The following is a 26,298-nucleotide window of genomic DNA, read 5'->3' on the forward strand; positions in this document are numbered from 1 at the left end:
TTCATCAGTTTATTCTTGCTAAGTGAAGTCGATATTTCATATGGCATCCATGATGTTATATTTTTACCAAAACAGCATCAAACAAACATAGATTTAAGGGAAGTACAGCACTACGATGAATTGCCGCCTTTTACTGATTGCTTCATGTTTGTAAATTATCATATTATATATGAATCAATGAAATGCCATAATAATTTGAATCAGCATAAATGTTGAGCTTTTTTTAGGTTTCAAGCAGACCATGTTATATCAAATCAGTGTTAATCGAGGCAGCATTAAGCAGGGTCTTACTGTATTTTTTCATGTTTATCTTTAATTGAAATAAATACTTCCTGAATCTTCATAATATAACAATGATAATTCCTATAAAATGATTTACATATTCAGCAGATAGCAATATAATCTATAATCAAATTTTCTTCCAATTACTTAAAAAATTTAAATGAATAATTTAAGATACATTTTTNACTACTTCATGATGTTCAAGCATTTAAGACACCTTAAAAAATAACAAAATTAATTTAATTATTAAATTAGTTTTGCTATTTTTTAATTTGACTCAAGTGTCTGAATTTATATTCTCTTGCAGTTTTAGTTACTACTTCATGATGACTAATCATTCTTATTAATACCCTACTTATCAATAATGATGTTATAAAAATAAAGATGAATAAGCGAAATTCTAAAAATAAGTTTACCAAATACCATACAGTACAAACAAGTCATCAAACAAAACAAGTTGTTCTCACACCTATAGCTAAACATGTCTTCATGCAGCAGCTCACCAATAAACAAATTATGTATATTTGGATTCATTATGCATAACAACAATGTAATCTTTGAATTTAATTTGATAAAGTACTTCCTCCTATATTTTGCAACTGTATTTTTCAGGATGAATTGAACATTGGACAGCACAACAACAGGGCAATTTTTAAATGTAAAAAAATCAGATCAGACAGTGACAACAAACAAAATCAAACCTGCTGGTATAAAAATTGTTCTTAAATAAGATTTTCTGGCACAAAGAAATGCATTATATTATCATTGATTAGTAAAACAGCTATAATACAGATGGATAAGTATGCCAATAACATAGTCCATTTCATTTGAAACAATCTATAATCATTGGTTTGCTTGTCCAGCTGTATTAAAATTACTTTACCAGACAACATGTACTATATCTAAAGACTCTATGATCTCCTAGATAGCTTTTATATATATAGTGGGCAACTGTATGATTACATGCTATAAGCTGTTGCTGGCACATGATCAAAATCCAACATAGTTTAGCCAAATAAAGCTCTTTTCCATGTTGTAGATATAATCAGAAACAAAAACGAACAATTAAAATCTTTTTTATCTCTAATTTTACTCTTTATTTTACTTAGCAGTCTACTGAATTTTCTTGTGTGATATCAAATTTCAATATTTACAGCATCTCACAATCAGTCCCAATATCACTTCTAAATTCTCTCTATAAAAATTAAAAAAATATCTTGCAAGAAATTGATAATAGAGTTCATTTCATATTACTTCCAAAATATTCTTTAATTTTGGGAAATGGCTGATATAAAAGCAAAAACTGTTTCCAAAAACTAAAATTAATTTAAAGTTTGTTTTATTCAAAAAATCTTTGAAAGATATGTCCTATTTATAAAGTTTTCAAACATGATTATGTTTGTGTTTAAATATAATAATAAAAAATTAACTAAGCTATTTTTTCCCATCTTAGAAAGAAAATTCTTGTCACCAATAAACAATTATTATTTTCTCTCTTTCCCAACTATAACTCAGTTTAGAAATTTAAGTACTACTGGAACAAATGAATTGTCTGATATGCTTTCTATTTTTTATAACTCTGGTTCGCTTGAAAAAGTAAAAAATATCAAATGAAATATCATAAAATTAGTTATCACTTCACGCCAACTTTATAATTATTGTAAAATCACTTACGTGTTGTGGCATTACCACAGTGAATTATTAAAATATAAATATAAAATGTTCACGAACACTTTCGGTAACGTACAGTTATCATCTTCAGGTAAAATACATACTACAGTTTTTTGTATCAGAGTTGTAGTACTTCTTGAAAAAGTGGTGCGGCTAAATGGAACTCCAATGTAAATTGAAATTTTCTTGCAGTTCGAAAACGTTTTCGAACTGCAACTGTTTCGAATTACAGACACGTCAAAAATTTAGATAGTCAGCACATCGATAAGAAGACATGGCTCTGGACAGAGGATGTACAACAAAATGTGCATAAAAAGAAGATAGCCTTTAGAGCTTGGTTCACCAATAAGATAGGCGAAAACTGGCAGCGGTACACTGCAGCCAAGCGGAAAGCCAAGAGAGCAGTGGCTGCAGCGTGGGCTGAACATCATCAAAAACTTTACAAGTAACTTGACACATGGGAAGGTGAGAACACCTACCAACTGGTGAAAGCACGAACAAGGGCTGCGCAAGACATTGAGCAATACATGTGTGTAAAGGATAAGAATGGACGGTGTCTGCGGGATAAGAAAAATATCTTGAGCTGCTGGCATGAACATTTTGATGAGATCTCAAACATTAAATTCCCACATCCACCAATTCCTGAGGGTCTGCCCTGCTCTGCGCCATTCCTTCAGATCATGGCTGGGGAGGTATCTGCAGCGATTAGAAGTATAAAGAACCAGAATGGTGCCTTCTGGTTCAGAATGGACCAGATGACCTGCCAGCCAACATCTGAAGCTCAAGGACCTGCACATTGAGGCTAACTGTGTTTTTCAATTCAATTCTGTCATAGTCACTGGCCAACCTCCAGTGATCTGGTCAACAAGTATCACAGTACCAGTCTTCAAGAACAAGGATGACCCAGCAGAATGCTCCAACTACCGGCCAATATGCCTATTCTCTCATACCATGAATCTTTGAGCGCATTATTGACCAACGTTTGCGTGACATCGTTCGGATCAGTGTCGGCCAGTGTGGCTTTGTGAGGGGCTGTGGAACTGCTGATGCAATCTTCATAGTTCACAGGTTGATGGAGAAACACCAGGAGAAAAAGAAAAATAATCCACTGCATGTCGCCTTCCTTGACTTGGAAAGGGCCTTCGACCACGTACCCTACCAGCTCATTTGGTATGCACTCCACAACCATGGAGTGCCGAGGACCTAATCAGCTGGGTCAGAATACTGTACACAAATACCAACCTTTGTAAACGGCATCTATATTTTGGCATGTCAATTCGCATTCTATTAAGCCTGTTAAACCAATGTACATAAATAGTCTGTAAGCATTGCTATTGTTGTGCCAACTATTTTTTTTGTAACACCTTTATGTATCTAGCATGTAAATCACTGTTTACAATTTGTTCTGTAATTTGTTTTCATTTAAATAAACGAGGTGCAGGCGCTCATGAACCTCTTGACCACCTTTCCACTATCCTATCACACTTTATTTTCCCCTTATATCTAACTACTTCAATAACACTTTCTTCTTCCTTCCGTTTCTGGCTCTGAGGCTATACCTTCGAGTGCGGCCTGTGACCACCTCCCACCTGTACACAAATACCAGCAGCTAAGTGAGGTGCATGGCTGGTACATCTGACAACTTCCCAGTGAACATTGGCATTCATCAGGGCTCCACACTATCGCCACTGCTATTCATTCTCATCATGGACACTATCACAAAGAATATACAGAATGATGTTCCTTGAATGCTACTTTAAGCCAACGACATCATGCTTGCAATCACCACTCAAAAAGAGCTACAGTGCCAGGTGCAGGCCTGAAGCAACCATCTCAGTTGCTTTGGCTTGCACATTAACACCAAGAAGACCAAATATCTAGAAATTTTTTCAAATGTGGGCACAATCCAGTTCAATGGTGATAACTCATATAAAAAGCCCACTTTTTGCTACCTTGGCTCAACCCTACAGAGTGACAGAGGCATTCACAATGAGGTATGAACGAGGATGAATGCAACGTGGCTACAATGGAGAGAAGTCACTGGTGTTCTCTGTGACAAAAAGATACCCATGTACCTGAAATAGAAAATCTACTGGACTGTGGTATGACCCATCACTCTCTATGGTTCCGAATGTTGACCATCAATGAGAGCAGCCGAACGGAGTCTCCATTCCATGGAGATGCACATGGCTCGCGGGATGCTCGGTGTATCCCTCCTCAACCATATCACCAATGACACAACAGGCCAACGATTCGGCATTGCTCCCATTGAGGCAAAAATGAGAGAGAGAGAGGCCTGTGCTGGTTTGGCCATATCCAATGATCATTCTGGATACAGTTACTAACATTGCCTACCACCTAGAGATGAATGGCCACCAGCCACGTGGAAGACCGAAGCAACGATGGCAAGATGCTATCAATGCAGACCTAAGGGCTCTGTACCTGAACACAGACAATGCTCTCGATCGAACAAAATGATGTTCAAAGATCCGAATAGCGGACCTTACATCTGTGGGACAACACTAAGAAGAAGAAGAAAATTACAGAAAATGCAGTTTATATAAGAAATTTCTAAACATGTTCATTCTTATTCTTATAAAACTAATTATTATTTTATCACAAAATTTTTAACATCTTCACATACTGACTAGACTTTAAATATATAATTTTATGAATAATTTTTAACTAATAAAAACAGAGGTAATATAACAAACAATGTATTCAATATTTAAATTTCTGAAACTGTCCAACTAACCTGTATAAACAAAAGGTATTTTGTTTTGTCTAGTCCCAATCATAAAAATTACAATAAATGCATCAATGGACAAATCATAAAATAAATTGTCATTTTAGTGTAACTACAATACAATTAAATACTGAAAGTATTAAATTCAGAAATTACAAAACTCTATGCTTATAAATCTATAAATTATTATAAATTATCAAAATTTTAAAATTTTAAATACATCATCACTTTATTTTTTAATAAAACTACTTCAAAACTCAAACAAAAAAAATAAATATACAAGTTTAGTTTTTGCTTAAGAATTTGATTTGTAAAACAACAAAATTGTTCTTGAATATATTTTAATATAAAGTATTAAAATTATCATATTATTAATACTTCTGCTTAATCATTCTATTTGATTAAGGTTCAATTATTTGTGTAAGTACCTGAGACTGGTAGCTCAGTTTTTATCTCAGCTGAAGGAGGCCTGGCATAGAGATGGCCCAACATCTCTTCTACTACTATAGAAATAAATTACAAAACAATCAGAAAATTTTTATATGATCTAATTGAATAATATATTCAATTAATTCTCATTATAAATTACAAACTGATGCATTCACATACAGAAAATGCTCATGCAAGATATTATTATAAAGCAATAAAATTTCATTCAATAAAAAGAATTTGTGCAGAAAATAGATCTTTAAAAAATTTATATCTAAAACATTTATATTTTCTTTATTAATAAATTATTATTTTAACTTTGAAGAGTTATATAAAAATAGTTTTCTAATTAATTAAATATTAAATTAAATTTATCTAATTCAATAATACAAACAAAATAATTAAAAGTTTTTAGTTTATGTTCATAAACACTGAGACATCAAAAACTATTTATATTAAAAAGTAATAATTCTGTTAAAAATAAATAGAATCTCCTCTCAGTTCCGTTTTTATGCAAAATATGGTTTATAAATTAATTTAATAACTAACGATAATAATTATTAACAAATATTAAAATAATTTCATAATTTTTGTTCAATTCAATTACTTTTATTTATTTTTTTTATAGAGATAAAAAGAAATAAAGTTTTGGAATAAAGCTACAAAAACAAATATACTACCACAAATTTTATAAAATTTATACATGGAGTGTTTTCCAACAATGATAAAAGAAACCTATAATCCATATTGAAATACCATTACATTATATTATATTATATATAACTCTTACATTTTATTATTTAATAAACATATAAATTTTTCATCTTTTATGACTAGAAAGTAAAGATAACTGATGATTTGAATTCATAAATGTGATGATAAAAAAAATTATCACTTTCCACAAAATGTCTAATGTAAATATAATTAACTGAAAGGATTTTAAACTTAAATATATAAACAAAAATAAATGCCAACACTGACAAATTATAAGATAACAAGTAAAACATCTTTCTAGATTACTTTTATCATCAAAAATAAAATATCTTTACTAAAAGAAGTCTTATGAAAAAACTTTCTAAATATTTTCAAGAATACCTCTTATCTCAAGAATCATATCTTTTGTAAAGATCATCCAAATTCAATCAAAAGCATTCAAATAGAACTAGTGTTTCAAATATATTCTTAAATGTTTCAATGCTTTTTGGTTCATTGCTAAATGTAACAACTGAATCCTTTAAAACATTAAGTTTACATATTGTGATATGTTTTATTATTAAAATATGTTTTTACTTTTAAAGATTTGAAAACATTGGTTGTATTCAAAAAATTTTTATTTAATAATAATAAATTTCTTCAACAATAAATCTCAAGGTTTTCATGTAAACTATCTTTAAGTGAGAAGTTTTTTTGAACATTTTTGATATTTACAGGCTTACATACATATAGTTTCTATTAAGAATTCTGTTTATTTATTAATAATTAAAAGTTTGTTTATCCAAAAAATTTAAGTATCCTTTAACACTGTATTTAGTTTATGAATTATTAAAATTTATTATTATTAAATTTAACATTTCTATTAATTATTGGAAACTTAAACATACTTTTTAGAATTCAAAGTAAAATAAAAGCTCTTTTTTTTGGCACACAAATGAAAATACCTGATCCTAATATATATGAAGGAGGCAATATAAAATAACCCAGACAAATCACTTTAAAATCTCAAAGTTCACTTTTAATCAAAACATCAATATCATCATGAAACAAGTATCAGTCAAAAACACTCCAAAATAGTTTGCAAAAGAGCTCCTAATTTATATAGTATTTTAAGAAATGATAAAGACATGCTTAAAAAAGAAGAAAAAGTGGGCGTATATAATTTTCCTTTTGAAAATTATCAATTAGGAATTAAGGAGGACCATACTGGGATCACAAAAAAAAAATTTAGTCATTAGACTTAAGGAGAACAAATATGACATTAATTAAAGAGCACTGCAACAGTTTTGTCAAGTATGGCACAAGCAGAGGACTCTGTAGTTAAATGGAATGAAGCAACTATCCTCAGGGCTGTGTGTTCCCTATCATTAGCAATGCACAAAGAAAAAATTGACATCTATAAAAGTAAATTAAAGAATGGTTGTATTAATGCCAGGGATGCAGATGGACTAGCTTCTGCATGAAAATTCTACATAAAAAAAATTAAAACAAAAATTCGTAGTCCGCACCTGCCGTTATACTTGGATGAATTTTTTGTGTACTGTATTTTATTTCATTTTTTATTTTATTTTATTTCATCTATGTTATTTTATTATATTATTTATACCATTATTGTTTTAGTTCATTTTTATATATTTTGTTTTATTATTTTTTTATTTATTTGTTAATTTATCTAATATTTTTGTTTTAAATTTAAACGTAAAAATGTTCACATGTTCTGTTGTTTAAATATTAAGTTTTTAAAAATACATTTGAATTTCAGTTTACACCTGAAGATGACCTATTGCATTAGGTTGAAAACATTAGTGTTTTGATTAATAAACATATCTCAACAAGAAAGGTGTATTGATAGTTTATTAATGTTTAAAGCTGAGTTGGATATTTATTTTGATCATAATAGAATTTTTCATACTGTTTTCAGATATAAAAACAGTTTTTCTCCATCATGTCTGGTTTTTTGTGACAGACAGTTTATATGTAAAACATATTTATTCAGACATGCACCTTTGATCCCTTCACACGCTGTTGAAATAACAATTCCATGACAAGGTTGACCTTTTATTGCAAGCTACTTGTCCACCATACAATGCAAAAAAAGTTAAAATAGTGTTCTAGCAGTATAAAGATAAAATTAATAAATTCATTTTTAAAAATTGCAGGAATAAATTTACTTTAACAGAAAAAATTATCAAAAGAAACTGACTCATCTTGTATGTATAGTCTCAAGAAATATAATTTTTTCCTATTAAAGTAAATTTGTCCCAGCAAGTTTTTAAAATGCATACACCTATTCATTTATCTTGTCTAAAATGGCAAGACGTGGAGCTTCTGTTATGTTTTGTTTTTGGAAAATCTCTAGAATGTCCAACAGTAATCAGCAAGCATTCTTAAAATCTACTGGCCCTTATATCTCTTTTCCATAATAGAGATGTATTGATGGAAATGCTCCCCGTGTTCATCACTGACAGCACCAAGAATGTCGGGGAAGAAATCCAGGTGGGAATCCAAGAAGTGCATTCTGAGGGACAAATTATATCCCATATCATTATAAGACTTTAAGAGCCCATTCAAAATTCTTCTGTAATTTTGAGCTTTGTGATTACCCAAGAAATTTTGTACAACATCTTTGAATGACTTCCTTGCTGACTTTTCACCTGCACTTAACAAGCTTTCAACTTTTTCATCTTTAATTAAAGTTCTTATTTGTGGGCCCATGAAAACTTGTTTTGATTTTAGCATCACTTATATGAGGAAATTTTTCCTTTAAATAATGAAATCCAGCATTGTTTACATTCATTGCCTTGACAAAGATTTTGAAAAGTCCTAACTTTATATGAAGTGAAGGTAGAAGAATCATGTCAGCATTAACTAATGGTTCATGAATAATATTTTTCTGGCCAGGAATACACATATTTCATGCTTTGGCCATTCCTTCTTGGTGTAATAATTTTTCTTGTCTCTGCTGTTCCACTCACACAAGAAACAAGAAAATTTAGTATAGACAAGCTGCAAACCCATTAATAATGCAATGGATTTTAAATCACAACATATGATCCAATTGTACTAGTGATAATGAGTTTTTTCAAGAGTTTCATATCAGTCGAGAAGCTAAAAGTTCAGATCCCTATCAAGATCATTTAGCTCATCTTGAGTTAATAAATGAGGTTCATAAGTAGATGTGTTATCTTCAAAGTTAGGATCATCTTTCTCCTCATTTTCAACTTCTATAACCACTTCATGTTTCAAATCTTCACCAGGAAAATTGTTCTGGCAGACCTCATACAGGTAAATTCTTACAGTGAAGAACTGGCCTCATAGCAGAAATATAAATTTGGGTACTTCACTGTGTGTTTGGATTTACTAGTTATTTCTTTTATAGTTGTCAAACAAAAATCACAGTGTAACATGATCTCATGGTTCATGCCAGACCATGGGTACTGCAAAGCTCAAGTGTCAAGGACAGTCCACTCTGTCAAACATTTTACACAAGTTATACAAGTTGAAAATGTAGTGCCCAATTTTTATCCTGATTGCCCACTTTACAATCAAAATATAGTTCATAACATTTTTTAACAAGCATTCACATCAGCTATAAATCACAAGACAAATGAAATTCATCTTCACTCAATGCAAATACCACAAATTCTGTGTAGTAGTGGCCTGTGGGTGATGAGTCATGTTATGATTCATTAATCTGCTATCTGAGTAACAAGTTGGTAAAACAAACTTGTTATACATATCCCATCTTTGTTCTCCCTGCAAGAGGTGCACGAAAGTTTCTGTGGACGGCTAGATATGGAGCCAAAATTTAAGTCTATGATTATGAAATATCAGAGGGTGATAAAAAATTTCAATCCCATATTTGAAATCAGTAAAAAAAATCTATAGGACAAAATTTCTATTTTCTGTTTGCCAAAAAGCATGTTGACCAGTGTTGTTATTCAGTCATCATTCAACTGAAATTACACTGTATAATCAACAATACATACATACTGAATATGAAAAGAATAAAAGTTTCAATTAAGTGTGTTTGTAACTATGAGTAAGTTGCATTTAAAAAAGTGCAGAAAAATAAATTAAAATTTAAACCCACGATTCTTCCTATGTTGGCCAAATATGTTACTTGACTATTTCAAATTGAGTAACATTACAACTCAGATTAAAAAAAAATATGTCAACTAATAAAAATAATAATAATAATTTTATGCCAAAATTTTTGGGTTAAAATTAGACTCAATTATATTAATTAATGACTGACAAAATTAGGTCACAAAGCAATATATTATCCAAAATATACTTAAGTAATTTAAGTTTCATTTAATTTAAACAAGAATATTAGATACAAATGAGCATATCTGATCTTATAATTGTAGTAATTTAATAGTAATAATATAATAATTTTGAAATATTTTTAAAATATCTACCTGAATTATGATTTGAACCAAAATTCTGCTCCAAGTGGATATTTTTCAGATTATCAGATGAATTTTTAGGTTTTAAGTAGCTATGTTTAATAATTCATAATATGCATATTTATAACCTGAATCTGCAATTATTGTAATTTAGTCTAATTCTAGTTTGAAAACTTTTGATATACAGAAAGACCCTGCTTAATGCAAGGGATGTGTTCCTAGAGGACAAAGCACTAAATGAAACAGCATTAGATGAGGTCATTTTAATGTAGAGTAAATAGAGAAAGAGGAATAAGCAATCAAATATAAACAGATTTTACTTTAATTTTAAGTTATTTTTATAATAATTTGCATAACACTATATGTTAAATAACACAAATATATGCATACAGAAATGTAAAGTTTATTTTTTATGATGGTCCTGGCTTTTCTGAAATTCTTGATTTTGTGAAAGTTGTGTAGATTCATTTGTCGCTTTTTTTCTTCCATTAAACAAATGTTGGTAACAGAAGATCACATTTAAATGCCTTGTTTTGCCTTTGCACTTCTTTCAAAATCTGAATCATTCGCTACAGTTTGATTTTTGATTTTGGTTATTGTTACCAAACTTTTAGTAAAGAAATCTGTAGAGAAATTCTTTGAGTTCTTCGTTTTCAGAATCACTATTTTCCAATTCTACATAAATTCCTTGTTCGGCCAGTTCTTGAAGGTCATTGTTGGTAATGCTCTCACTAGAAACCTGCTGTAACTCCTCAATATCCTGCTTGTCTACATCTCCTAGTCCTGCTGTATCGATTAGGTTAGCAATTTGGTCAACCTAATGATACAGTGATAGGCTCTTTTCATTGAGAATTCTTAGATACTTTCAGCCATAACTTCTTCCACACTCCGTTCATGCATTCATCAGTTTATTCTTGCTAAGTGAAGTCGATATTTCATATGGCATCCATGATGTTATATTTTTACCAAAACAGCATCAAACAAACATAGATTTAAGGGAAGTACAGCACTACGATGAATTGCCGCCTTTTACTGATTGCTTCATGTTTGTAAATTATCATATTATATATGAATCAATGAAATGCCATAATAATTTGAATCAGCATAAATGTTGAGCTTTTTTTAGGTTTCAAGCAGACCATGTTATATCAAATCAGTGTTAATCGAGGCAGCATTAAGCAGGGTCTTACTGTATTTTTTCATGTTTATCTTTAATTGAAATAAATACTTCCTGAATCTTCATAATATAACAATGATAATTCCTATAAAATGATTTACATATTCAGCAGATAGCAATATAATCTATAATCAAATTTTCTTCCAATTACTTAAAAAATTTAAATGAATAATTTAAGATACATTTTTAATTATACTTGTTAATTTGGTAGTTAATTTTTAAAATTTAATAAATAAAATTTTATTATATGTCCTATTAAAATAAATTACCATTTAACTAGAAAACTTTACAAAATACTAAAATTCATAAATAATTTAAATGAAAAAAATAAACATTAATAAACAATTTTAATTGTTTTGGTGGAGTTTGCTGAAAGAAAAATATCAACCTTTTAAACAATAATAGTTTTATGAACAAATTTTTAATTCTTCATTCTTTTGTTCTAAATAAAATTCAAATATAAAAGTTACATAATGGATTAATAATAAATAATTAAAATAATGATATCTGACATCTGAATAATTTTTATTATCTATATTACAACTAAGGCTGTGCTAAACCAAAGTTTTGATATCAACATTGAGCTTGAATCAAGATTCCTTTAGTATACTGGCAATCAGAAAATTTTGATAAATGCCAAAACTTACTGTGTATCAATAATTATCTAATACTGAACATTACCAAATATCAAAAATTGAGTCAAATACTGAAAATTATCAAATATCAGAAAATATAAATTATGAAAAAACAGTGAGTATATACAACAATTTTAAGACAAGTTTTGAAATTTACAGTCACTGTTCTAATGCAGATAGTATTAGCTGTAAATATACAAACAACATCGCTAGACCCAATACATAATATAGCTAAACATTTCGGCATTTGGTTGGTGTCTAATTAGCTGTAAATTACCAATACCTAATTACACAATATCTGACTTCAAGATTATACCAGTGTTCCGCAACCTTTTTCTACTTGTGGCACACCCATGACTCGACATGTCTCAACACAGCACCAAATTGTTATTCCCCTCAAAAATGTATGATATGATACTATTAATAGAATGACATAATCCCACTAACCTATTATTATTATTATTATTATTATTATCATCATCCTCATCATCATCATTATTATTATTATTATTAAACAGACATCAACACCTGTGAGCAAATTTATTTTACAATTAATTTCTTAAAATACATAAAAATCCATGGCTTGTAATAAAGAATAAACAATCATCATCTTATTTCATAAGTGCTGCAGCACTTATGAAATAACACTTGAAATACAAGCATAAGAAACACAGCAACTGTGAGAAAAATATATAAATAAAACTTGAAATTAATAGAATATGTAAAAGTTCACATCACACCTTTCACCTAGTGAGGACACACAAGTGTGCTGCGGCATACCAGTTACGGAACACTGGATTACTGTATACAATATACAATATTTTACAGAAGTGCCAACAGCACAGTTAGCTGTTATTAACTAAGAATATTTTATCTAATGTTATTACATAGAATATTTGTATCACAAATATTCTATGTAATACAAACACAAAAAGTTTTTATTTGCAATTTTGTTCCTACTTCACATTTACCAGAACTGCTCATAAGATCAAACTCAATAATATTTTTTTTTCAATAAAAGTAATATATAACTGTTTTCAGATTTTTTTTCACATTTCTTATACGTAAAAAATACATGTAATTATTATCATAAATATTTGATCTCCAGATTTATTATTTATATTATGTTGATATTTCATTCTTAAATCATATATATTTTCAATTATTAACTATAACTGAAATCATACAAATTTATAAAAAGCTCTATTGAAAAAAAGTAATAATATTAATAAATAAATTACTTATCTCATACATGCACTTATATATTCTTAAATAAGATGCAATTCATTACAACATTACATTTATGCAAATATAAAAAAACATATAAATATTCTAAAAATCTACACAAATTTCAAACTTGTTTAAAATCATCATTTATTTTAAAATAGATTTGGGGTACACATAGGTTGTTTAATATTGAAATGATATGTCAGCTGCAATCAGCTGCAATTTGAACTTTAGTCTTAACTCATCACATTAATTTCTGGAAGTGTCAGTTTTGAAGTAGCAGTTTGGCTTTAATCGTGTCTCCAACTCCTTTGCAGATTCCGCTTCCCAACCATTTTCATAAACTTCTTGCTTCATTAGCTAGGAAAATCTCTCAATTGGTGTCAGTTTTGGAATGTTGGCTTCACCGATGTATCAAATTCCACAATGGTCCAACTTAGCAACATGCTATAAGCATAATGAACAGTGGCCATGTGAAACCATACACCTGTGGCCAAAAGACACATTCTTGATCATAGTAGTATTTCTTTAGGAAGGATACTAGTCTCTTCGAAATGCATTTGTTGACATACACTTTTTTGGTAATAGAGTTGTGATGGGACGATGAAGGTCTGTGAACATCAATGTGGACTGATTGCCAGCCAAATCAGAAGCTTGGCAAATACTTGAGAGAGTTGTTTAAAGGACTGAAAACTACCATTTGGTGAAAAGTAATCATTACCAGCACATTCATTCTGTCAATTTTCAATAGAAAATCTGCCAATGAACATTTCTTCAACCAGACTCATTTAATGTTTCCCTTTTTATAATGAAACATTTGATAAATGAAATCAAGAACATTTTACAAAAAATGTATGCTATCTTGTGCACATGTGCAATTATTCAAAATTACCAAAAAGTGTTACTGAAATTTGTGCAGAGTTTTAGGATACAGGCCTATATTTAATTTTTTTATACTATACTAAAATATCAATTTTAAAATAATAATAAATTCTTATTTAAAATAAATCAACATATTAAAATTTACAAAAAAAAATCTAGTATTAATTTCAAATAATAATTATCAAAAATATATTCATTCACATTCCATTTAATTATGATGATACATGCATAGTATCTCAACATCACTCACTTCTCCGTGGCTGAGGAATATGGCAGTGAAGGGAGGATGGTGGAGTTTGCTGAAAGAAAAATATCAACCTTTTAAACAATAATAGTTTTATGAACAAATTTTTAATTCTTCATTCTTTTGTTCTAAATAAAATTCAAATATAAAAGTTACATAATGGATTAATAATAAATAATTAAAATAATGATATCTGACATCTGAATAATTTTTATTATCTATATTACAACTAAGGCTGTGCTAAACCAAAGTTTTGATATCAACATTGAGCTTGAATCAAGATTCCTTTAGTATACTGGCAATCAGAAAATTTTGATAAATGCCAAAACTTACTGTGTATCAATAATTATCTAATACTGAACATTACCAAATATCAAAAATTGAGTCAAATACTGAAAATTATCAAATATCAGAAAATATAAATTATGAAAAAACAGTGAGTATATACAACAATTTTAAGACAAGTTTTGAAATTTACAGTCACTGTTCTAATGCAGATAGTATTAGCTGTAAATATACAAACAACATCGCTAGACCCAATACATAATATAGCTAAACATTTCGGCATTTGGTTGGTGTCTAATTAGCTGTAAATTACCAATACCTAATTACACAATATCTGACTTCAAGATTATACCAGTGTTCCGCAACCTTTTTCTACTTGTGGCACACCCATGACTCGACATGTCTCAACACAGCACCAAATTGTTATTCCCCTCAAAAATGTATGATATGATACTATTAATAGAATGACATAATCCCACTAACCTATTATTATTATTATTATTATTATTATCATCATCCTCATCATCATCATTATTATTATTATTATTAAACAGACATCAACACCTGTGAGCAAATTTATTTTACAATTAATTTCTTAAAATACATAAAAATCCATGGCTTGTAATAAAGAATAAACAATCATCATCTTATTTCATAAGTGCTGCAGCACTTATGAAATAACACTTGAAATACAAGCATAAGAAACACAGCAACTGTGAGAAAAATATATAAATAAAACTTGAAATTAATAGAATATGTAAAAGTTCACATCACACCTTTCACCTAGTGAGGACACACAAGTGTGCTGCGGCATACCAGTTACGGAACACTGGATTACTGTATACAATATACAATATTTTACAGAAGTGCCAACAGCACAGTTAGCTGTTATTAACTAAGAATATTTTATCTAATGTTATTACATAGAATATTTGTATCACAAATATTCTATGTAATACAAACACAAAAAGTTTTTATTTGCAATTTTGTTCCTACTTCACATTTACCAGAACTGCTCATAAGATCAAACTCAATAATATTTTTTTTTCAATAAAAGTAATATATAACTGTTTTCAGATTTTTTTTCACATTTCTTATACGTAAAAAATACATGTAATTATTATCATAAATATTTGATCTCCAGATTTATTATTTATATTATGTTGATATTTCATTCTTAAATCATATATATTTTCAATTATTAACTATAACTGAAATCATACAAATTTATAAAAAGCTCTATTGAAAAAAAGTAATAATATTAATAAATAAATTACTTATCTCATACATGCACTTATATATTCTTAAATAAGATGCAATTCATTACAACATTACATTTATGCAAATATAAAAAAACATATAAATATTCTAAAAATCTACACAAATTTCAAACTTGTTTAAAATCATCATTTATTTTAAAATAGATTTGGGGTACACATAGGTTGTTTAATATTGAAATGATATGTCAGCTGCAATCAGCTGCAATTTGAACTTTAGTCTTAACTCATCACATTAATTTCTGGAAGTGTCAGTTTTGAAGTAGCAGTTTGGCTTTAATCGTGTCTCCAACTCCTTTGCAGATTCCGCTTCCCAACCATTTTCATAAACTTCTTGCTTCATTAGCTAGGAAAATCTCTCAATTGGTGTCAGTTTTGGAATGTTGGCTTCACCGATGTATCAAATTCCACAATGGTCCAACTTAGCAACATGCTATAAGCATAATGAACAGTGGCCATGTGAAACCATACACCTGTGGCCAAAAGACACATTCTTGATCATAGTAGTATTTCTTTAGGAAGGATACTAGTCTCTTCGAAATGCATTTGTTGACATACACTTTTTTGGTAATAGAGTTGTGATGGGACGATGAAGGTCTGTGAACATCAATGTGGACTGATTGCCAGCCAAATCAGAAGCTTGGCAAATACTTGAGAGAGTTGTTTAAAGGACTGAAAACTACCATTTGGTGAAAAGTAATCATTACCAGCACATTCATTCTGTCAATTTTCAATAGAAAATCTGCCAATGAACATTTCTTCAACCAGACTCATTTAATGTTTCCCTTTTTATAATGAAACATTTGATAAATGAAATCAAGAACATTTTACAAAAAATGTATGCTATCTTGTGCACATGTGCAATTATTCAAAATTACCAAAAAGTGTTACTGAAATTTGTGCAGAGTTTTAGGATACAGGCCTATATTTAATTTTTTTATACTATACTAAAATATCAATTTTAAAATAATAATAAATTCTTATTTAAAATAAATCAACATATTAAAATTTACAAAAAAAAATCTAGTATTAATTTCAAATAATAATTATCAAAAATATATTCATTCACATTCCATTTAATTATGATGATACATGCATAGTATCTCAACATCACTCACTTCTCCGTGGCTGAGGAATATGGCAGTGAAGGGAGGATGACGTTGATCCATGTTTTAAGGAAACCATGTCATTTAATTCACTCCTCCCTACATTCTCATGTGAATGGGTGACAGCTGTGCTGCACCCTGTAATGGCCATAATATTACAATTGACTATCTCCAAAATAAAAATAAATATATTTATGATTATTTTTAATTCATAATATATTTAATGTAAGCATATAATTACATATCATCAGAATCTTATATATTGCTATTATACCTTATACAACTATAAATTAATTTATTATGAAATTTGGACTAGATATGGATAATGTTGCTCAGAAATACTATATAAATTTTTAATTTAATCAATAATTTTAAATCAACAACAACAACAACAACACTGAAATGTGTTTAAAAAATCGTACTCCTAGAACCTATTTCCAGTATGACAAAAGAACAAAAGAAAAATTTTCCCACAAATGTTTTCGAACTGCTGCAAGTTCTTCCTCAGGTGAAATTTCAACACTTTTGAATATTTTTTTCTCATATATCGTTAACTGATTGCTCCGTCCCATCAGAAACTCCCTTTTCAAATGAGGAAGAACTTGCAGCAGTTTGAAAATGTTTGTGAAGAAATTTTTTTTTGTTTTTTTCATCATGCTGGAAATAGGTTCTGGGAGTACGATTTCTTTTTAAATAATTTTAACAGATCCAAAAAGAATTCAGTGATATTTGATCATGATTCCATGAAAAATGTTTGACTAGATTAGTTTATTTACTTAAAATTTTTAAAATCAGATTAGTAGTATAATGTAATAAAATTGCATCATCATTTATAACCATTTATATTAAAATTGTCTACTTTATATTCCTTAATTTTAATACCTAAAAGTTTGTAATTTTATATGTTGCTTAAAACTTTACATTTAACTTCTTTCTCTACCATTTCCCAAACTCTCAAATCTTATATATCAATTTTTTTACTGCTAATCACAGACAACTTTTAAACGTATTTTTAATAATGTTAAAATGTCACCAAAAAAAAACATTTTTTTATTCTGTAATATAATATTCCTCTCTTTTCTTCTGAAGACTTCTAGACTGCTAGTAACATGATTGCACATCCTAGAATCTACGGGCCACAATTTATTGGAACATTAAACAAGATCATCATCTCTAGATAATGCTATTATAAAACTTTTTTATTTTTAATCATATAAAGGTATAAATTATTATTTATTAAATAATAATTGCTAATAATTTCTTTCCTTTTCTTCACACAATTTAAAAAAAAAATCTATTCTAATTCAATAAAAAAAATAACCAAGAGATAACTGTCTTTCAGTGTTACTTTAATAAATAAAAACTAAAATTGAAAACAAAAAGCAGGCATTTTTGGCAATTAATGTTTCAGTCATCAGACAAAAGTTATAATTTAAATTGAGTACAAACAAATATATTCTATTGATTTTTTATTGATAACAAAGTTAAAATTTAAAATTATTTAATGAATTGTTTAGGAATGTAAATAAAATATATAATTTTCAATTTAACAAAAAAAATGAAAATAAAATAAAGTGCACAAATTAAACATTAAAAAACCTTTTTGGCACTATTTTAATGTTTAATTTTGTGTTCTATATTATTATTATGTTGCAAATGTCATACTCAGTTGATACTGGTGCCAAGTACTATGCTGGACTAAAGTCAAAGCATAGTTACCCAAACAAGTATAACATTAGCTATGTTATTGGCATGTGTCAACATCTAGAAACTTCCTAACAATGTGACATGTTCAATATTTAACATTATTGTTATTATTATAATATTGAGTTTAGTGAATTATATTCAGTTGACACTGGTTGCTGTATAATATTCTGGACCAGTATCAAGGCATAGCAAACAAAACAAAATCTAATACACAGAATCAGTGGATTTAATGTAAGTATATTAAACGTTATTTAAATTATGTAACTGCCCCTGTGCAACAGTGTTTTCCATTTTTGATTATAAAGACTGATTATGAATTTATTGAGTGATTGCTTTTTGTTTAATTTTCTGGTTTTATTCATTAAAATAACACCTAAAGACAGTTGTCTCCTGTTTTATCTATCATAAATTTTGTTGTGTATCATTCTTGTTTTTTCATATTCTAATTCAAATTTTTTTCCTAAAGATAATACAGTTTTAACATATCAAGAACATTTGAGCAGTAAAAACATGTTATAGAAATTGTGTTGTAAAATTTATGTTACTAACACCAAAAAAAAACTTGTATTTTTTAAAACTAATTAATTTAATTTTGCTCTTCATAATTTTCAATTAATAGCCTTTTCTTTTACCTCACTATTGATTACTCTTTAATCAATTTTTAAACATTATTTTCAGATATTAAATTAAATATATCAAACTAATATTGCTTATATAAATAATTATTATAAACTACAACACAAATGTGGAGAGAGATACAAAACTAAATTATAATTTGAATGTTATTTATTCAAAACAATAACTGCTTAAAACATAGACAATATTCTAAGAATAAATAACAATCAACCGATTAATTATTTATTGAAAACTTTTGAATAAAATTTTTTACATCTAATCAAAGTACTATTATAACTGTCATCATAATAAATACATTTACAAAAAAATTCACAATAAGACAAGAAAACATCCAAGTTGCATACCTGGTAGAGATGAAGAAAAAGAATTATGAGCATCAGTTCCTATTTGAGAACAGATTTTGTTATTAATAGAGAGTGTTGTTGGAGAATGAGAAGAAAGAGAAGTTGTTTGACTTAGCACTGAAAATGCACTTGGGGAATGGGCTAGGTGAAAAAGAGGTGCATTGGCAGGAACAGGCAAGTGATGGCCAAAAACTGGTGAAGATGGGGCTATCCCACACAAAAAAATATGGTGGTGTTGTATTATTTAATATATTTAAGTAACTATTTTGTTATAAATTATTCAGTTCATAATATAAAAATTGGTATAGTCAAAACAGCATTAACTAACTTACTGAGAAGCCATCAAAAATATAAATAATTAATTAAATATAATGAAAATTTGTCTATTTTTTATAACTATAAATAAAAACTTTGAAATAAATATTTATCTTAGTACATAATTATCAACTACTTATATCGTTAACTGATTGCTCCATCCCATCAGAAATTCTCTTTTTCACCNTAAACATAATTCATAATGCAATGAAAGAAAAGGTTATTAATGGTTTTAATTATATTAACATTAATGATATAAAAGACTGTCTTTAAATTACAATCAACCAGTTGTATGCTTTTTATTAATTAATTATAAATCTAATATAGTTATAAAATATCTGAAATCCATCATCATTAATTTTACTTATATTATAGAGAAATCTTCATTAACTTCTACAAAATGCCAAAAATATTTTTTTTGTTTTTCTATTATTAATTAATTTTTGCTTAATTCCATAAAAAACTGCATGAAATATGAAATATACAAGATTACAGTAAAGTTTCAATACATTTCATTTAAAACTTAAGAAATAAGATGGTTGATTCATCCTAAACCTGTTGGTTAAATTTTCAGGCACTTTATTATTATATAAATTAACAAAATAATGTATATTATTATTTTAAATAATTATACTTAAAATAATATGAATGAACTTTTTTTATATACTTCAGACAGAAGTATATAAAAAAGCCTTTGAATTTTTGGAAGTTTCAAACAACACATTTAAATGTTTGAATGTGAAATGGAATATAAAACAAAAACGATATATTGGGAACAAAATAAAAATTAAAAATAACAATAATTATCAAACAGAATGAAAATACATTATTATTCAACACAATAGATTAATATATTATATCACACAAATTCACAGTGTACTAGGTGTTAAATGTTCAGCAAATACTATAGCATAAATGTTAATGTATCCACTCTGTAAAAGTAGTTTTGGTTTTAGTATACTGGTATATCATGAAGTAAAACAGTGATGAACTTGGAGAAATGCAACAGAATACTGGAATATTTAGCAGATAGAATATATCTGTCTTGTGCCACCAATAAAATGAGAATAACTAGATGTCAGGCACAATGGTTCATCTTTAAAAAATGACATATTATATCATATTTGCATTGATAAGCACTGAAAATTAATTATATTGGTAAAATACAGTAAATTAGTTAGAAATATGTTTAGCTATTATATATCAATAATATTAAAAATTTATATTTAACACACTTAAGTATAATTTAAGTTAACATCTTTTAAACAAGATTTCATTAGTGAATATAATAGGATGACTTGTAAACAATAATTCCATGTCTACATTAGAAAACACACACACACACAAAACCTTATTCAAGAAATCCACAAAAATCTTACTTCCAAAATATTTTTGGGAGGCATTCCTCCCATCTTCAGCAGAATCACACAACAAACTACAAAGCAATGGCACAAATACAAATTTTCAAAATTTCAGTTCATTCGAACACTTCACAACTAATAGCAACAGCTGGATCCACAAACTTCTATTCTTTCAAATGCTTTTATACCTTCAAAATACTTCTATTTTTCCTAGTAACACAAAATTAAAACTCTCCAACCAACCACAAAAACATTCAAAAATTAAAAGATCAGCTAACCTTCACATTATTTCAATAAATTTTTTAATTATTTCATATCACAGTAAAGCTCGCAATTCTCAGACCAATGACATCTCACAAACTGATTTGAGAAATGGTGGTTATATAATATCTCACAATGTCATATAAGCACTTCTATCACATTGTTACTAACTTCCCTAATCCCAATAAAAACCTATCTCATCATCTTAATTTTCACCTTAAATTTATCCTCAGAAGTGCAGATGCTCAGAAGTGCAGACTTGATCTCTTAAGGCTAATCTTGTCAATCTCCAACATATAATTTATATGCCCATGATTCCTGAATATTAAATAGTAGATAGGCAGATATATTACACACACAAAATACTACATTTAGAGTATATAAATTACATGATAAATTTAAAATACTAAACCAAATGGTTGCCATAATTAATTGAACTATCATTTGGTTTAGTATCAATGCATCAAGCTTTGGAATATTTATTATATTTATTAATTTAAAATGTTAACTATTGATATATAATTCCATAGAGTTTTAAATATTAAAGTTGTTTTGATATCTTAATGTAATAAATATATTTATTTTTGATATAATTTATGATGGTTACATTAAAATAAATTTTGAATTTATTTGAATATTATGATTTGTAAAGTTTTCATAATCTAGATCAAAATCGTAAAAAAGTATTCTATTCCATTTATGCATTCAATGCTGAAAGTGGCTTAAGTTAGGTTTTGTGTTAAATACAGTAATACCTCATACTTGAAATGTTCCAAAGTTAAAACAATAAATTAAAAAAAATTCAATCCAGAGTTTGAACAATGATTCTAACTTTGAACTGCAAACACACTGAAAAAAATGTACTCACTATTTAAATATCTGTTCTGCCCCAAGTCATCATCTCATTCTTAATGTGAAAGCATCTCTTGTGTTACACACACGTTTTCAATGGTTTTTTTCCACTTTATTTTTGGTATGTTTAGTTATATATATAACCCCTACATATTAATTAACCACAGCACCCAAGAAGAGCGTACAAGCAATGAAACCTAAAAAGATTTTAGTATTGATGATTGAGATGAAAAGCAGTACCCATGTGATGTAACTGGTGGCCACAAGGACATCCCAATACTGACAATACTAATACCATATTTATACTTTCCTTTGATACCAATTACTTTTTATATTCAATACTTTTGTTCTGATACTGATACCAATGTCAATACTTTTCCTTGGGTATCAATTTGGTATCGTTACATTTTTCACAAATAGGTAAGATCCAATCAATTTAGATTATAATCAATTTAAAAACAGAATTTAGGTTTTAAAGTCAGTTTTTGCCAAAACCAAATCATACACTGTTTTTTGGTTAAGTTAAACTTACATAGTAAATATTAATGATCAAAATTCAATAAATTTATTACATTAAATTTCATTTTATATTAATTTATATACAGTGTGCTTTAAGTTCAGATTACTATTTATAAATAACTTGTCAATTATCTGAAAAATTGAAAATATATTAAAATCTCAAATCAACTGATACAGTATTGATAACATGAATGAAATCTGAAATATGAGGCACCATTGTGTGTGTGTATATATATATAATGGTTTTTGGATTAGTTTAATATATTGTAGAGTTTTTATATAGTTTTGTTATATTTTCAGATACACAGATATAGTTTCTAAAATTCAAAAGCAAGATGACTACAGAATTATTTTCAAAAAGTTAAATTAATTTTAAATAAAAGGAAAAAATGCTTCCTTTTCAAAGATAAAAGAAAGTTAAACATTGAAATGAATTTTATTAAAGATCCTTAAGTTCACCAAACAATTCTCAAAAACTAAGCATACTATGCAGTTATAATGAACTAGCCATTGTGTTAACTCAACTGAATTAATTAATGCACCTTTAACAGTGAATGAAGTTAAAAGAACACTAATATTTTAACTTGGTTAACAGGTTATCTTTAACTGTGGGCAGGCTTGTATCCTCATTCCATTTTTGTCTGTCCAAGCCTGAGGATGATCCATTAAACAGATCAAAAACATTAGGTAATTTCATATAATATTAAAAGTGCATTAATTAGTTCAATTAAAACTATGAATATTAATACTTTATTATTTTAGATAAAAGTGTTGTTTTAAAAAGTCTTTATTGTTACTTGGCATTGAATTATATTAAATAGAGTTTTATTAAACTAAGTAAAAAAATATACTATCTCATTCTGAAATAGTTCATTAAATACTAATCTATCTATCTATTGGGTTGTTCAGAAAGTAAGTTCGTTTTTTTTTCCGTGAGAAAAAACACAGTATTTTTATAATAAACTAGCTTACCCATCGCGCATTGCTGCGATCTCAGAAGAAACGAAATTCAAGCAAACTCGTTATGATAAAATTCAATTTACATTTTATTATTTTTATTGAAACTTATTATTATTATTAATTTTCATCGGGAAAACATTTCAAAGTGTCGTTTCAATTCTATTTATTTATTGGAGTGTTTGTGGATACACAATATTTTTTGTTTTTCCGTCTGGTGCGTACACGAATAAATCAGAAGGTTTTTCGACACATGAGCCAGCCACATACAGTTGTCCATGCGAGAAGCACGGATTCTCCAAATTTAGCCCACACACTCACTGCGATTGTCAGAAGTGCGATATTCCCCATTTTTATATATATTTTTAAATCCTTTATAATTTTAATTATTTAATTGCTCCTTCCTCTCTTCCTTGGCATGTTGTAAAATTTCTGATAGTTGGATAATAAACCGTTTTATTGTAATTTGTCTTTTTAAATTGTTTTGAGTTGATATTAAAATTTGGAAAAGGGGATCCCTAGATCGGTAAAATAGGCAAATTTCCTTCTACAACTTCAGTTGTTGTTCGGTATACAGTTAAAGTTTTAACAAAGTTCGAGCGAATACGTAATTAGCAAAAAAAAGTTGAAATAAAGTGATTAAACAAACATTATTACAAATATCGTAAATAACAAATGCATATATAGAAATATTTTTTGAAGGGGGAAATGGTCTTCACAATTTGAAATAGATCGAACACACTGTGCTTGAATGCTCGTGTAAACGCACGCCATCTATCGTAGGATAAATGTACTTCGCAGGAGGGTATTAAAAAACTTTCCAAAGTTTCATGGCAATCGTACTATGCCACAAACCTTCGCTGGAGTATATTAAACAACTTCCCAAAGTTTCACGGCAATCGGATAAACAGTGTGGTAATGCATGAAGGACACATACACACACACACATTCATTTATATATATATATATATATATAGACAGAAAGACAATACAGTGGAACCACACTTAACAAACACCTCTCATAATGAGTAATTTACATAATGAGCAAAGCAAATTGTAAAAAAAATGACTCGCTTAATGAGCAACGTTTCACATAACAAGTACTTAGGACAGGGGAAGTCCCAGATTGTGCACATGCTCCATCAGTCTTGTGTTTACCTAGCATCTTAGTGCCACTTATGATCACACATTTTTCCAAACTTGTGTTCAGACATTTTACATATAAACATCAACAATCATAGCCCATTATATAATAAACATGCCAAACAATATGCCAAATTCTTGGACTATGTAAAGGCTATAATTAAATATTAGAAATTACTGTATTTCAATTTTCTTTGGTTTTCTGCAAATTGAATTTGCATTCCAGGCTGTTTCATTCCACACTAGAAGAAAAGATGAAGATGATTCACATTCCTTAACAATGTATATTGTATAATTTTCTTTGAATAAATGTTATACATAAAATATTTGAGTATTTTTGTCATGGAACGCATTATTGTATTTTACATTAATTTATATGGGAAAAACTGTTTCACTTAACCAGTAACATTCTGGAATGAATTATGCTCGTTAAACGAGGTTCCACTGTATTGAGCAAAACAATTGTGTAAAATAAATTAACAAAATTTCACTAATTTTTATAATTTCTCCAAATAAAATACATTTCTTTCAAAATCTTAATGACATCTGAAAAATTCTATATGATAACAGAATTATAAAATATAAAACAATATTTTTAAAATTAATTTTCTAGAAAAAGTATTTGCAATTTTATGTAGAATTAACAAGTCTGAGTTTTCCTAACTCATAAATAATGCTTATTTCCATGACAATGTGTACACATTTGTCTATTAATTTATATACAGTGTGCTTTAAGTTCAGATTACTATTTATAAATAACTTGTCAATTATCTGAAAAATTGAAAATATATTAAAATCTCAAATCAACTGATACAGTATTGATAACATGAATGAAATCTGAAATATGAGGCACCATTGTGTGTGTGTATATATATATAATGGTTTTTGGATTAGTTTAATATATTGTAGAGTTTTTATATAGTTTTGTTATATTTTCAGATACACAGATATAGTTTCTAAAATTCAAAAGCAAGATGACTACAGAATTATTTTCAAAAAGTTAAATTAATTTTAAATAAAAGGAAAAAATGCTTCCTTTTCAAAGATAAAAGAAAGTTAAACATTGAAATGAATTTTATTAAAGATCCTTAAGTTCACCAAACAATTCTCAAAAAC

General features: G+C 28.1%; 1 protein-coding gene across 1 annotated transcript in view; it reads right to left on the reverse strand.

Annotated features, from left to right (window-relative positions):
* Positions 1-5,092: 5,092 nt before the first annotated feature.
* Positions 5,093-26,298, reverse strand: part of LOC111632417 — a 35,441-nt gene continuing 14,235 nt past the window's right edge. Inside the window, exons 3-5 of the mRNA XM_023376831.1 lie at positions 19,775-19,981; positions 17,100-17,225; positions 5,093-5,202 (exon numbers count right to left, since the gene is read on the reverse strand). Of these exons, the coding sequence (XP_023232599.1) occupies positions 5,108-5,202; positions 17,100-17,225; positions 19,775-19,981 (428 nt within the window). The 3' untranslated portion in view covers positions 5,093-5,107. The remainder of the gene's footprint in view (positions 5,203-17,099; positions 17,226-19,774; positions 19,982-26,298) is intronic.

The sequence above is a fragment of the Centruroides sculpturatus genome, unplaced genomic scaffold (genome assembly GCF_000671375.1).
Source record: "Centruroides sculpturatus isolate CEXI.00-Female unplaced genomic scaffold, Cexi_2.0 scaffold803, whole genome shotgun sequence".
Classification (NCBI taxonomy): domain Eukaryota; kingdom Metazoa; phylum Arthropoda; class Arachnida; order Scorpiones; family Buthidae; genus Centruroides; species Centruroides sculpturatus.